The sequence below is a fragment of the Macaca fascicularis genome, chromosome 2, assembly GCF_037993035.2.
Source record: "Macaca fascicularis isolate 582-1 chromosome 2, T2T-MFA8v1.1".
NCBI lineage: Eukaryota > Metazoa > Chordata > Mammalia > Primates > Cercopithecidae > Macaca > Macaca fascicularis.
The window spans coordinates 44,353,286-44,368,639 of record NC_088376.1 but is presented as its reverse complement, the minus strand read 5'-3'; the positions used below and the strand labels follow the sequence as shown (position 1 = coordinate 44,368,639).

At 34.7% G+C, this 15,354-nt stretch overlaps 1 protein-coding gene across 10 annotated transcripts in view; it reads right to left on the bottom strand.

The window, feature by feature from the left end:
* The window catches only part of RASA2 (RAS p21 protein activator 2), a 124,572-nt gene that overhangs the window by 74,976 nt on the left and 34,242 nt on the right, over nt 1-15,354 (bottom strand). For 8 of the 10 annotated variants that reach the window (XR_012430764.1, XR_012430762.1, XR_012430763.1 and 5 more), the window contains exons 4-5: nt 13,389-13,483; nt 2,624-2,700 (exon numbers count right to left, since the gene is read on the bottom strand). Coding sequence is in view for 5 of the 10 variants with exons in the window: in XM_005545963.5 (XP_005546020.1) it covers nt 2,624-2,700; nt 13,389-13,483 (172 nt within the window). In the remaining 5 variants the exon portion in view is untranslated. Of the gene's footprint in view, nt 1-2,623; nt 2,701-3,167; nt 3,286-13,388; nt 13,487-15,354 lie in introns of those variants that run through there. The other 2 variants (XM_065540024.1, XM_074031175.1) reach the window with 1 other exon arrangement.

The following is a 15,354-nucleotide window of genomic DNA, read 5'->3' as shown; positions in this document are numbered from 1 at the left end:
TTCAGACAGATCTGAGTAAAAAAAGCCAATCTCAAAAGGTCACATAAGATTCCATTCACATAACATTCTTGAAATGACAAAATTATAGACATAAAGACAGATGAGAGGTTGCCAAGGGTTAGAAGACAGGAGTGGTTAGTATGGGATGAGGGATATCTTTATGGTGACAGAAGAGTTTCTTATCTAGGTGGTGATAGTTACACAAATCTATACACATGATAAAATGATCTATAACTATATACATACATTATGCCAATGTAAATTTCCTGGTTTTGGTATTGTGCTACAGTCATGCAAGATGTACCCACTGAGGGAAAAAGAGTGAAGGGTACACAGGACCTCTCTGTACTATCCTTACAACTTTCTGTAAATCTATAATTACTTCAAAATTTTAAAGTTGAGGGAAAAATATCCAACTGCCAGAGTTCAAATTCAGGCTCCAACACTTCCTGTGTGAAATTAGGCTTATTTAACCAATATGGGCATCAGTTTGTCATCAGCAAAAGGAGGATAACAGTATCTACCAAATTATAACCAGAAACATATAACACACCAAAAAGGAAATGATACACGTACAATGTGGATGAATCTCAAAAGCATTATGCTAAGTGAAAGACAGCAGACACAAAAAAGACATATCACATACTTTGGTTCAAATAACACTTTGGAAAAGGCAAAAACTACAGGGACAGAAATCAGATCATGGTTGCTTGGAGCTGGGTGTGGGGAGAGGGAACTGAACTATACATCTTTGAGTAACGCCTTTTGTTATAGTTTTGACTTTTGAAATCTTGCAAATATTCTATTCAAAAATAAAATTAAGCCTACAAGGATAGGGGGAAAAAACTTAAATTGGGGGAAGGAACACAAGAAAACCCTTAAATTGAATGCAAACAAACCAAACCAACCAAACTAACTGTATTTCAAATGACTATTATAATTAAACTGAAGCATGGGAGGGAGTAGTGGAAGACCTAATCCAGATACTTTCACCATATGCTCTCAGTTGGTCTACAGAGTCAGTCTGTGGAGAAAAAGCTGCAAACAGATCTTGAACTGTTTTTAGTAGCTAAACCCAAATTCCCAAATTGAGAAACATTAAAAAAAAAAAAAAAAAAACTGGCTTATATTCTTAAAAATGTTAATACAATCAAAGAAAAGCAAAAAATTATTCCATGTTAAAAGAGATTAAAGAGACAGGTCAACTAAACATAAAACATAATCTTGGAGCGGATCCTTTCTTAGAAGGAATAAAACGCCTTAACAGATATCACTGGGACAGTTAACAAAAGTGGAATATAATAACTGCAGATTAAAATATTAGAAAATAGGCCGGGCGCGGTGGCTCAAGCCTGTAATCCCAGCACTTTGGGAGGCCGAGACGGGCGGATCACGAGGTCAGGAGATCGAGACCATCCTGGCTAACACGGTGAAACCCCGTCTCTATTAAAAAATACAAAAAACTAGCTGGGCGAGGTGGCGGGCGCCTGTAGTCCCAGCTACTCGGGAGGCTGAGGCAGGAGAATGGCATAAACCCAGGAGGCGGAGCTTGCAGTGAGCTGAGATCCGGCCACTGCACTCCAGCCTGGGCGACAGAGCGAGACTCCGTCTCAAAAAATAATAATAATAATAATAAAATATTAGAAAATAACTATAGATTTTTAAAAAGTATTGTAACAATGTTAAACTTCCTGAATTTGGTAACTGTACTGGAGTTATTTAAGATAATATCGTTATTCTTAGGAAATACGTACTGATATATTAAGAGACAAAGAGTCATACATATGCAATCTTCTTTCAAAGAGGTCGGAAAAAATTAATGAAATGTTATATATAGTAGTAAACAGACATATTTATATACAGACAGAATACTTCAAAGGAGCTGGGGTTCACAATTGATGAGAATAAGTTACAGTCAGGAGCAGCAATAGGAGAGTAGTATCTACTCTACTCCCTGGCCTTACAATATGTGGACATGATAGAAAAAGCCTCTAATTGAGAAGGCTGTGAAACTGCAGTACTTTGTGGGATATTCAGATGTCAACTAATGCAAAAATAGAGAAAACACCCAGAAGAAGTGAAGGTTATCTGGCAGTCTATTGATAACACAGAGTAAGGGTTTGGAGGAGAAGTAAAGAGAAGGGCACTGGGCTAGAACAGATTTCCAGAACAGCCAGTCTGGGTGGTAAAAAATGACTTGAGGGTGGAAGAGGTAAAAAGGAATTCAAAGTAGGTGGGAATCAATACTGGTCATCTCTGAGTGGGCATTACTTCTAGCTCCAAGGTCTCTAAAGCTCTGCTCTGTGGTATGACAATTTCTAGAGGACCTTCTTTGGGAAGCCTTTCCAATTCTCCACTGCCAGAGAGTTAGACACCCTTATCCTTAATGCCCATATATATCATTTAACCCATATTCAATAAATATTAGTTGAATAAATTCACCATAACCTGAGTAGACTATGAGAAAATTAAATTGAAAATCAATTTCACAAAAGGAATGACATAGCAGAATTTCATTTTTGAAAAAAGTTTCTGAAGTTAAAATAAGGAGTTGGCTTAAAATCGAAAGAATACAAAATGGAGAATTATTTCTGGTTGATTTTGGTTTACAAAAAATGCTTACTGTACAACAAGCTGCTGGCACACAGTTCCATTCTCCGTTATCAGTTCATTCAGTTTTAATTCAAGGTGAACTTTACCCTATAATGACAAAAAAAAATTACAAACTGAGTAGTCTATTTTACTGACAAAATATTAAAGGTAAGTGCCTTTTCAAATCGTCACAATATTTATCCACTGACCACTAGTACATGGCTTTGCCTACACTAAGTACTTGTTAAATGAATAATAACCAAAACCAGAGATCAAAGTTCTGAAAGATCTGAAACAAATACTTATGTCAAACATGGTATTCAAATTTAAGAATTTTATGTCCAGTTCAATAAATATTTATGTATCTACTTATCATAGGCTAAAAAGAAAGATAATACCTAAATTTAAGCAAATTTTGAGATACAACCAAATTATAAAATGTAGGATGCTTTTTCCAGAAGATAAACCAGCATTAAGGACAGAATCAGCATCATTAAAACACAGAGAAATCATACAATTCTAAAACAACTAAAAACTAAGTTATAGCCAATAAAACTCAATTTGTCACTACTTACTTTGATCAAACAATAAAGATTTATGGAATGTCTACTATGTTTCAGAAGGCACTGTGGGAGTGGGTAGGAATCCATAGATGTCAAAGATGTAAGTTACTGCTTACAAGCAGCGTACAATCTAGTTGGGAAGACAATAAACAAAAGATAACATATGGCCAAGAGTCTTGATGGAAAGATGGGACACTGAAAATAAAGGAGTACTTTCTTAAAGAGACATTAATAGACGAATTTTTAAAAATTAAGTAGTGTAAGTTTAAAACAGTTCAAACTATCAACTTCTCAAGAAACAAAGGCTTAGGAACCCTATAATCCAGAGCTTGATATTTCTACCCTGCCGCTGGTGATGAGCCATTCTGCGCTAATCATGAGCAATTCTAAGCTGGTTAAGAAACAGTACTGGATTACCTCCACCCAGCTGACAAGACAAATTCTCACATTGCCATGTGGAGATTTCAGGGGAGTGATGTCTAGGGACTGATGACGTGAGTGATTTCATTAGAGGTAGGAAAGTTCATTATCTAGTCACTGTTCCTCTTTAGAACAACCCCTTTCAAACATTCTTTCACAGAAACCTAACCTGAAACATCCTCACTATTTTAAGAGGACTTGTGACACAAGAATGAATCTGAGGTCCACCAGCTACAAAGCTCAGGGTTAGGTGAATTGTAAGAGATGAGCAATAAATACTGATGGACCTTAAAACAAAAGTCTGCCTGAGAAAGCTAAGGTCTAAAGCAGCAAACACATCTATGGTAGCAAAATTAATAGCAGTTACCTGGAGCTGGCACCAAATTAAGCAAATCTTCCACTAAAAATCTAGGTACAAATATTTATAAAATCATATATAATTTATAAACTAGGTCTTTCATTATTCCTGCATTTAATATTTACAATCTCTACTATTCAAGGGTGATCTTGAAGATCCATGATCTGTAATTTGTAATATTACTCAACTAGAATTTTGAAATCATATTTTCTGTTGTGACAGCATGTAGGTATTACTTGGCTAGCAAGGGAGCCAAGCCAACTGCACAAAAATTTGCATCTCAAAGCAGTTTTACAATTTTAACATATATACATTTTATTACAGAAACCATATGCTCACACAACTGTCTCTCAGGAAATGTCTAGGATCTATTCCAGTTCTAAGACATTAAAAACTATGACAATAGAGTAGAAAAAGATAATCATTTTGTTTACAACTAAAATCATAGTATTATAGCAAGTCAAAAGGATATTTAATGAGATTCTGCCAGAAATCATTATTATTAAGTGAGAGCCTACCTAATACATTCATTACTCCCACTGACTGGTAAGTAAAACATTCCTTAGGTATTAATCAACAATAACATAATTATATATTGACCTGGTCAAGAAAAGTGTGAGGATAGAACAGGCAGACACAAAACACATACTGTTAGGGTAGAACACTAAATTAAAAGGCATTATGAGTTAAACTAAGGAAATTATAATTTCTAAACTGTAAAACACTAACTCATTATATTCTTTAACATGGAAATACATATGATACTTAGCAAAAGAAATCACAAAATAGCGTGCATACTATAATGCTAATTTATTTAAAAAAACATATATGTATAAAATTACAAGACCATCTACTGAAATGTTGATACAAGATACCTTTGGTTGGTGAAATTTCAGAAGACTTTCTTTGCTTTTTTGCTCTAGATTTTAAAAGTTTATACTACCAATTTTGTTTTCAAAGTTTTTACTTCTACTGTGTTGTTCTTAGTAAAGAAAAATGAACAAAGTTTCAAATTATTTAAAACTGCTTTTCAGTTTTAGAAACTCAAATCAGTGAACATTTTAGAACACTTTTTAGTCTCTTTTCACACAAAAGTTCAGTTTTACTTATATCTGTAATCATTTTATAGATTTGGATTGTAGCAAAACAAGTTTGTGTGTCTGTGTGTGTTTGTTTTTTGATGGGGCAGTTATGAGCCCAGCAAGCTGACATTTTGTAGCCTCCCTTGAGACCATGGATAGCCGTATGACGTAGCTCTGGCCAACAAGATAGAAACAGAAGTTGCTGGTGGGAATCATACTTCTTCTCTAGGGGAAATATATCATTCAGGCCCTCAAATTATCTCCAATATATTTTATATTTTAATCTCCAGCATTCCATCAAAAATTACAGAATATGCCAGATCATCAAAAACCAAGGGAAAAAAATGAGGAAAGCAGTGGATTTACAAGAGATACAGATACTGGAATTGACAGAATTTAAAACAGCTTTTTTTTTTCTTTGAGACAGAGTCTAGCTCTGTCGCCCAGGCCAGAGTGCAGTGGCGTGATCTCAGCTCACTGCAACCTCTGCCTCCCGGATTCAAGCGATGCTCCTGCCTCAGCCTCCTGAGTAGCTGGAACTACACGCATGTGCCACCACGCCCAGCTAATTTTTATATTTTCAGTAGAGACAAGGTTTCTCCATGTTGGCCAGGCTGGTCTTGAACTTCTGGCCTCAAGTAATTTTCCCTCCTCGGCCTCCCAAAGTGTCGGGATTACAAGTGTGAGCCACTGCATCTGGTCTAAAATAGCTATTTTTTTTAAAAGACGTAAAACAAAATGAAAAATCCAGCAGATACCTGGAAACTATAAAATGAATGAAATAAAAAAATTAGAACTAAGTAATAAACCAAAATGAAAATGCATTTAGTAGCAGAGTAGCCACAGCTAAAAAGAGGACTGGTGAAATGGGAGATAGGTCAGTAGAAAATAACCACAATGAAGCACAGAGAGGGAAAAAGCATAGGAGACATATGAGACACGGTGAAATGGCCTATTATTCACATCACTGCTGTCGCAGCAGAGAAGAGAAAAAAGGAAGAGGGCAGAAAAAAAAAGGAGATGAGATAATTGCCTGGAATTTTCCAAAACTGATAGAAGACAAGCCACAGATTCTAGAACTCCTAGGGACAAATAAGAAAAATAAAGAACCTACAAAGAAGCAGTATTAAGCATCCAACAAGGAGGCTGGGCACAGTGGCTCATGCCTGTAATCCCAGCACTTTGGGAGGCCGAGGCAGAAGGATCACCTAAGATCGGGAGTTGGAGACCAGCCTGACCAACATGGAGAAACCCCGTCTCTACTAAAAATAAAAAATTAGCCGGGTGTGGTAGCACATGCCTGTAATCCCAGCTACTTGGGAGGCTGAGGCAGGAGAATCACTTGAACCCAGGAGGCGAAGGTTGTGGTAAGCTGAGATCACACCATTGCACTCCAGCAAAACTCCACCCCAAAAAAAAAAAAAAAAAAAAAAAAAATCCAGCAAGGTACTATGTTTGATAATAAACATGTAATGTGATTTGGTCTACAACTGCATTCTTATTATTCAATCTCTTAAAGGACGCTCAATGACAGTATACTTTTCATGTATGTCAGAAAATGTTGGAAGATCAGATACCTTGCACTGTATTATTCGCCTTTAATAAAAAATAAACCAAAGTCTTGAAAGGTATTGCTCTGTATGACTTCCATAGCATTGATTATGTTAGGCTGATACATGCAGTTATAATATCACATTATCTTGTATTAATGAGCATTCTGAGGAACTTACATTACTCTGGTACTGATATGGTTTGGCTGTGTCCCCACCAAATGTCAACTTGAATTGTATCTCCCAGAATTCCCACGTGTTGTGGGAGGAACCCAGTGGGGAGGTCATTGAATCATGGGGGCCCAGTCTTTCCTGTGCTATTCTCGTAATAGTGAATAAGTCTCACAAGATCTGATGGGTTTATCGGGGACTTCCACTTTTGCTTCTCTCTCATTTTCTCTTGCCACTGCCATGTAAGAGGTGCCTTTCACCTCCCGCCATGATTCTGATGCCTGCCCAGTCATGTGGAACTGTAAGTCCAATTAAACTTCTTTTTCTTCCCAGTCTCAGATATATGTCTTTATCAGCAGTGTGAAAACGGGCTAATATATGTACTATTTGAAGATTTAGTATTTTATATGCTAACTGTATTTCAATTAATTTTACAAAAATTTCACACAAAAATATCTGTGATTATTTCAATTGTATATTACATATATTCTTGGTACCATATAGAAGATACTATGTAAATTTCTCCACACAGTTTGGGAAAATAAGATGAACAGAGGTTGATATGGTTTGAATGTGTGTCCCTCCAAATCTCATAATGAAATGTGATCCCCAATGTTGGAGGTGGGGCCTAGTGGGAGGTGTCAGATTATGGGGGCAAATCCCTCATGAATGGCTTAGTGCCATCCCCTTGGTGATAAGTGAGTCTTGCTTAGTTAGTTCATGTGAGATCTAGTTGTTTAAAAGTATGGGACTTCTGCCTTCTGTCTCTTGCTCCCTCTCTCATCATGTAATATGCCTGCTCCTCCTTTACCTTCCACCACGATTGTAAGCTTCCTGAAGCACTCACCAGAAGCAGATGTCAGCATCATACTTCCTGTATAGCCTGCAGAAGAACTGTAAGCCAAAATAAACCTCTTTCCTTTATAAATTACTCAGCCTTAGATGTTCCTTTATAGCAACACAAAAATGGACTAATACAGAGGTATTTGAGCAAAACACAATACATGCACTTAAAATCCTCTCAAGTCTAAATTTTATTTTGTTTTTATCAGTCACAAAACACTAAATTTTAACAACCATTTCCACATAAAATAACTCAGTATGTTTCAACTGGTAAAAAATTTTTTTACAGGCATACTTTGGAAATACTGTCTAAGGGTCCAGACCACTTCAATAAACAAATATCTCAATAGAAAGTCACAAAAATTTTTTGGTTTTCTAGTGCATATAAGTTACATTTATACTATACTGCAGTCTATTAAGTGTGCAATATGTCTTAAATACCAATACACATATCTTAATTTAAAAATATGCTATTGCTAGAAAAGACTGTCATAGAGACATGAAGTGAGCATATGATGTTGGAAAAAATAGGCAGATAGATTCGCTTGACACAGGGTTGTGACAAACCTGCAATTTGTAAAAAAATGCAGTATCTGTGAAGCACAATACAGCGAAGTACAATGAAAGAAGGTATGCCTATACATGAGGTGAAAAATATCCCAACTTCTGGATTTCTGATGGATGTTTTAATACATAGAAACTACCTCTATAAATAATTTTGGACACAACTGCCCATCAGATGAAAAAGCAAAATACAAATTTTATTTAGTATCTCTTATATTAATGGCAGTTCTTTATGAAGGTGTTGTTTTCTCCTTATAGAAGTATTTAATATGATCTAGAATGGCTCATTATTAATTCCCATACAAAAATTTTAAATGAAGTTAAAAAAATCAACCTGCAATAATGAATTATGTTTTTATATTTATTATGTCTTGAATAGGGCATGTTTTAAAAATCCTCGTGTATATATTATTAGCTATAATCATGCATTTCTTTTTAAACGTCTTTTTAAACAGGTAAGGCAGAGGTCTCTTAAAAAAAAACCTATAAAACAATCAATAACTTATGGCATGATCCAGAAATTCAAGATATGCTTGTTGGTAAAGACCTATTAACTAAGTAATTGCATCATATAGGACATGGTTGATAGCACATCTGGATTTACTGCTTGGACAAGTTGTATGAGACAAACTCCTTAATTAATGAGAGCAGCAAATTCTCCATATGGGAGATTTGGTTTAATCACTCTTTTTTTTTTCCCTATAGAGATGGGGTCTTGCTATGTTGCCGAAGCTGGTCTCAAACTGCTGGGCTCAAGCAATCTGTCTGCCTCAACCTCTCAAAGTGCTGAGACTACAGTGAGCCACCATATCCGGCCTGGTTTAATCAACCATATGTACAGTATGCTTTTTATCACACTGCCTAAGAAATAAAGAAAGGATAAATACTTAATGTCCCTGGTGAGTTACAGGACATAATAACTAATAGTACGGCTGCAGTTCACTGGAGCCAAAAGAGGATTTATAGAAGGCACCAGCACAACCCATATTAACTTCACATATGCGGCAAAGAATATCGAGAAAGAATACCAAATGAAGTAGATGATAACTAGGACCATAAACAGGATCAGAAACTAAGGAAGAGAATGCTTCAAAATGGAGGGAGTGGTCACCAGTATCAAAAGCTGCTCAAAGATCAAGTAAGATGAGGACGGAAAAATGTCCACTAGATTTATTGACACAACGTCACAGGTAAAAAGAACCATTTCTGCTCTCCCTCTGACCCACTGCAGTCTGAAAGCAGATTAGAATAGGTTGAGGAAAAAAATGGTTCAGCCCAGAAGGAAAAATTGCAAAAGGTAGAATCAAGCCAAAACCTAAATTTAAAAAAAAGTAGAAAAATACACTAATGAAATGTTACTAACAATATTTTGAACTACTGAAAATGAAACTGAAAAGAACTATTAACATTAATGACAAGTATAACAGTATCAGCAATAATAAAAAATTGTCTCTGGGAGACAATTCAAGGTAAGAGGTTATAGTTTTTAACAATTTTTCAACTGTTTTGGCATAAAGCCCATCTTAATACTATTGGGATCTTTCCACTTGAAAGCTAAATTACATTTCTGCATGTTATCTCCCTAGAACTTCACAACCAAGGGAATCCTTTATGCTGACATTATCATTTCATAGATGAAGATACTCAGGTAACAACAGGCTTGCAATTATTTGGGGCACAAATGCTAATTAGTGGTAGAACTAGGAAACAAGCATCTCTCCCTCTGAGGTAGCAATGCCAATCATTTCCTCTACCCAAACCCCTCCTCAGGGAACATGCCTACTCAAAGCCCTGAAGTGGACTGCCTTACAGTGACTTTTCCTCCAACCATATCAAATTAGATTGAAGTGGACATCTGACCCAAGTTTAGCCAAATTTTCTCTCTAGATTGTGGCAGAAAACTGAGTCAGATGTCGGAGGTGAGGAAGCCGTATGGTCACATAGACTCAAAAATTGGTGTGGCCTCTTTTAGGTCTCAAAAAGAGACTTGGAGCAGATTTACAGAGAGAAGCAGAGGAAGAGACATGTCTCATCAGACATACAAAAATAATACAATGGAATCTCAAAATAAAACGGTTTTTTTCTTTCCTTTATATTTTGCAAAGCGAATAGTTATTAAAATGAGAGGGAAGGACTGAGAGAAAACATTATTCACTTCATGAAAGGGAAAGAAAAAAACTAATTATTTAAACAGTGAGAACTTATACTGAATGAGCACAGTGAACATATGAATAGAAGAAATGATTAGTGGGTCTCAGTTTCCATGTGCCACCTGCAGTATCTATTGCTGTACTGTGTGGGGGAGGAGGGGGTCTACAGTTTAAAGATACAGTATATAGTTTTCATTTACCATGGCCCAGAATGCAAGCCTATTATTTTATGTGGTAGTCAACCAAAAACAAACAAACCACCCAAATACCTTTGGGTATTTTATAAGAAACTAAACTCTTTTCAAAAATAATTGTAACTTACGCAAAAAATTTTAACTTTTTATTTTGTATACTCATTTTACAGATGAACTTAGGCAAATTTTAATGTCTGTTGTTCTCAGAATCTAATCTCCACTTAAGATGCATCTCCTCTGCAAATGCCTGACAACTTTCTAGCTCACACTAGCAATGTAAAGTTCCCATACTGACATTCCAAGAAACTCTAGGAGCTTTCTAATGGCCTCTCCCATTTTCTTTAAGCAAATCTGAGCAGGCTTCTGTTCCTCACACTCAGATGTTGCTTAAGTGATACTCCTAATCTACTATCTTTTTTTTATGACTAATAGTACAGAATAGTGAAAGGTAGTAAAGGCACTGTGGTTAGGAGTTTTAGAATCAGATAGATCTCTTTTGGAATCAAGGCTCCACTACTTAGTAGTTCTGTAACTTTGGAGAAGACATTTAATCTCTGTGAATTTCATTTGCCTTATTTGTAAAATGGAGATGGTACTATTTACCTCATAATGCTACTCTGAAAGTTAAATGACATTAAGTACTTAGTACTGTGCTTAGGATATACTGATATAATTACTAATAGTAATTATCAGACTGAGTTCCTGTTGAATGCAATGTTTCATAGCTTTCACCTATTTCCCTATTAATTGCTCTTATGTTTCATGATATTTTTGTAAAATTTTACAGAGTTTATGGAAGCGAACAAATTTATCAACAAAGTAGGATTTGTATGAACCATGGGATGATTTTCTATCTTTTCTAGACTCATAAAGTTAGTTTAATATTCCCTTATCAGCACTGGGACAACATTTTCAGTGGTACCATATTAACCCGAAAAGTGTTATATGTCTCTCCCACCCCATAAAGTACTTTTCCTTCTAAAATCTATTTTAAATAGTGGGTAAATCTTATTAATATCATTTAAGACAAAAGAGTTGTAAAGTTTAATAACTCATGAAAATAACTTGCACAAAATTTTAAAATGACTATATTATATCTAATAGGTAACTGCCATTTCCACAATTTTCATGTTTCATAGATGAGATATGTATCTCTCAAATGTGTACATATACATGCACATATGCATATATATGTGTATATCTATAAACATGCATACCCATGCGTATGTAATGCGTGTATATATACATATATACGCATATATATACGCACGCATATATACACCCACGCACCATCAAATAAAGGCTTGTGTCCCTGTATTAATCTCTAGTACCATCTCCAAGAATTCTATAGAGTATTCTATATAGACTTCTACCTTTTGAGAGCTGGAACTCTTAAACTGTTTAGCAAATTTACATAAAATTCATAAAATTTACGAGTTTTATAAAATTTAGTGGTTCATAAAATTTCAGTTTAAATGTTCAAAGCCTTTTCCTATCACGCCTTTTGTTAAAACTATTAAAAGAAAAACTGGTACTTTAAAACTTACATATCTGCCTTTCGGTAAGGGAATATTAGGGAAATAGCCACCAGATTGACTGGTGGTAAACAGACAATATTTTACATCTGTATAGCATTAACAGCTTTTAAACTATTCTTACAGATATTTCACTTAATTCTCAAAACCATACAAATCAAATACGGCAACTTCTATTCCCACTTTATAGAAATGAAATTCAATGTCATTTAAGTAACTACATATAAAAACTAGGACCTAAGTTTTCTGCCTTTTAATTTAAACCCTTTCCACTTCTTCACATTGCTTCTCACATGGATCATTTACAATACTGTACAACTGGGATTTGAATAATAGCTACAGACATACGGAAAGACAAGAATATTAAAACATGGCAAAGTAGGTTAAACAGGAAAAGTATGTTATATTTTGCAGTTAAGAAGGGGTTTTAGTGCATAAATACTTAAGTTTTTGAGAATTTAATAATTAATCAGAATGCCTGAGAGATTATGAGGAAATGGAGACACAGGCACTTATTTGCAAATTATCTGTGGTGTGGGTGTAGCACTTTTTTCTTGTCTTAAACTTCTGTTTGAGTCACAGTGGCAAATTATAACTTCTTGTAGAGAGGAAGAATCCTGCTTGCAATTATGCCCTCGGGAAATGGTTTCACAATCCTTACCATATTTTATAAATAAATAAGGTTACAACAAAAACCTTTCAGACAGAAATAATAATTTCTAAGACAGAGCAACTCAGATTTTCTAAAAACAAATAGAAACTTCAGCTACATGGCTAAACACTTCTTTACCCACAGAATCTGAAAAAGGTCTCTTATTTTGGCAAAAAGAAAAAAAAGATTAAAGAGTAATGATACCCTTTCAAATAAAAAGCGAGGTGAACAACAGGAAAGGGTGGGTGTGGGAGTGAAGGCTGTGCACAGTGGGCTCAGGCAGGGTTTAAATGAATAACATTTCCCCAAGTCCAGTTTACTAGAGAGTAAACAGAGAATCCTGATCAGTACAGACAAAATCAGACTTCCAGGGATTCTCCCCAAAGTCAGAGTTAATAAAACACATACTTTCCCTTAAAACTTTTCCCCTCAAAGACAAAATAATAATTTGCTATTGTGACTCAAACAGAAGGTAAGAAAGAAATGCGCTAATCTCCCCAATTCTACACATATGCATATACATGAGCATTATTCTTGAAACAATATGACAAAGCCATTACCTTCCTGTTCTATATTACCCAAAAGTCTATAATATTTGATGCCAGTATTTAAATAAAGTATAATATGCTCTATTTACATGAACTAGTTTAATTAGTTCATTTTTTACTCATTTCCTGTGACAATCTCTTGTATTACATTAGCCTTAATATTTACCTGAACCTCTGAATTGGAGTCAACAGGCTGTAATGAAAACCAAGTTTCTTTGCCACTGTGATGACACAAGTCTTCTTTTTTGATGGCTACTTTTCCTACAGAAAATAAGTAAAACAATATAAGAAAACATGCTTTGTATAATACTAAGACTCATTAGCACTGTTTTATATAATACTTTATAGAAAATATTTTAAAATAATTTGTACCTATCGACATAAAAATAATTTTTATAAAGCATTTTTTCTACAATTTAAAGAATGAAAAAGTATCTCATTTCTCCTTGCCCCTTGGCAGACCTTTGTCTGGGTCATTTTGAATCAGGGGATTAGATAAAACCTCAGTTGTATTTACATGCAACTGCATTTTTTTAGTACTTATTCAGATTCATGTTTTTACCCAGAGTACACTCATTATAAAAAGCAAGGTACAATGGTAGTGCAAAGTAATCTTCCCAATTTTTTGACCCTATGAACAAATGACATGTTTTAGTAAGTTTTGAGCAGATGTATCTGCATTTAGTAAGAGTTTATAAATTCCAATTAAGAGAAAAGAAAAAACAGTATCATACATCATTAACAACAGTGAAAACTGACTTGAAAATTACGGGAGATTATAACAATTTTATTATTAAGAGTTTACTTTTAACAAAACATTGCAAACACTGATCATGTTGCTACAACACATACAAAAATTAAGCCAGTTTTCTAAAGAGTTTAAACCCTCTCAGAGGAAGATACAGTACAAAGAACAAAGTAGTATGAGAGGAAGAAACAGAAATGTTCTTATAATAAAGTATTTGCCATCTTGGTACAAAGCATTTCCTTCCTCAATTCAAGTTTTAAGAAGTAGACACAGTTTTGCATAAGACTGACGATTTATTCCAGGATTCTACACAAAAGTTTCAACAAAGGATATATAAAGTTAAAAGTAGTTCACTTTCTTTTGTCAAGTAAGAATTTTCATTTTATATGCCCTAATTCTACTTTATTTCCTTGTACTTATGACATACCTTGGTCTTTTAGTTCAACATTTGAAATCTTTAAGAAAATTGTAAAGAAATTTTTCTATCAAGATATGTCAACTTTTGTATATCAAGTGAAAAGGAAGGAACAGGAAAACAAACAAAAATTATGCTTAAAATTTTATTCTGGAATTAGATATTGGTGATGGTTACACAACTCTGTGAATATACTAAGGCCCCACCACATCATACACTTTTTTTAATTTCAAAAATATTTTAATTCACCCAAGCCATTAGTGCTGGAAAAAATTAAAAAAGATGTATTTTGAAATAATTTCAAACAGAGAAAAGTTGCAAGAAATGTACACCAAAAATTTCCATATTTTCTACTCATATTCCCCTACTGTTAACTTTTATAATGTTTCTCTTCCTCTAACATATATAATGATTCTTTTTCTGAACCACTGAAAAGCAAATATAATGTATACCTCAAAAGGGTTAATTTAATGGTATGTGAATTACATCTCAACAAAACTGTTATTTTTAGACTGCAACCACATTACAGTTTTTGATAAGCTTCTCATTCATGTCTTGGAATTAAAACTATAAAGACAACTGATAGATCTAATTTTAAAGAAAATACTAAAGTACACAGCTATATTTTATTAAAGAGTGGTAACTGTATTAAAAAAATACAATCGAAGGAGGCCTATTGTAAATTCATCTTTATATGTCTATTAATACATGAAGTGAAAACACAAAATTTTAAAATAAATTGGTCCTGATAACAAATACATATCTTCCCAACTTTCTTTTGAATACTTGGGATAAAATGTAATCTGAAGATCAAAATCTTTTTTTTTTTTTTTTTTTTTGAGACGGAGTCTCACGCTGTTGCCCAGGCTGGAGTGCAGTGGCGCGATCTCGGCTCACTGCAAGCTCCGCCTCCCGGGTTCCCGCCATTCTCCTGCCTCAGCCTCCTGAGTAGCTGGGACTACAGGCACC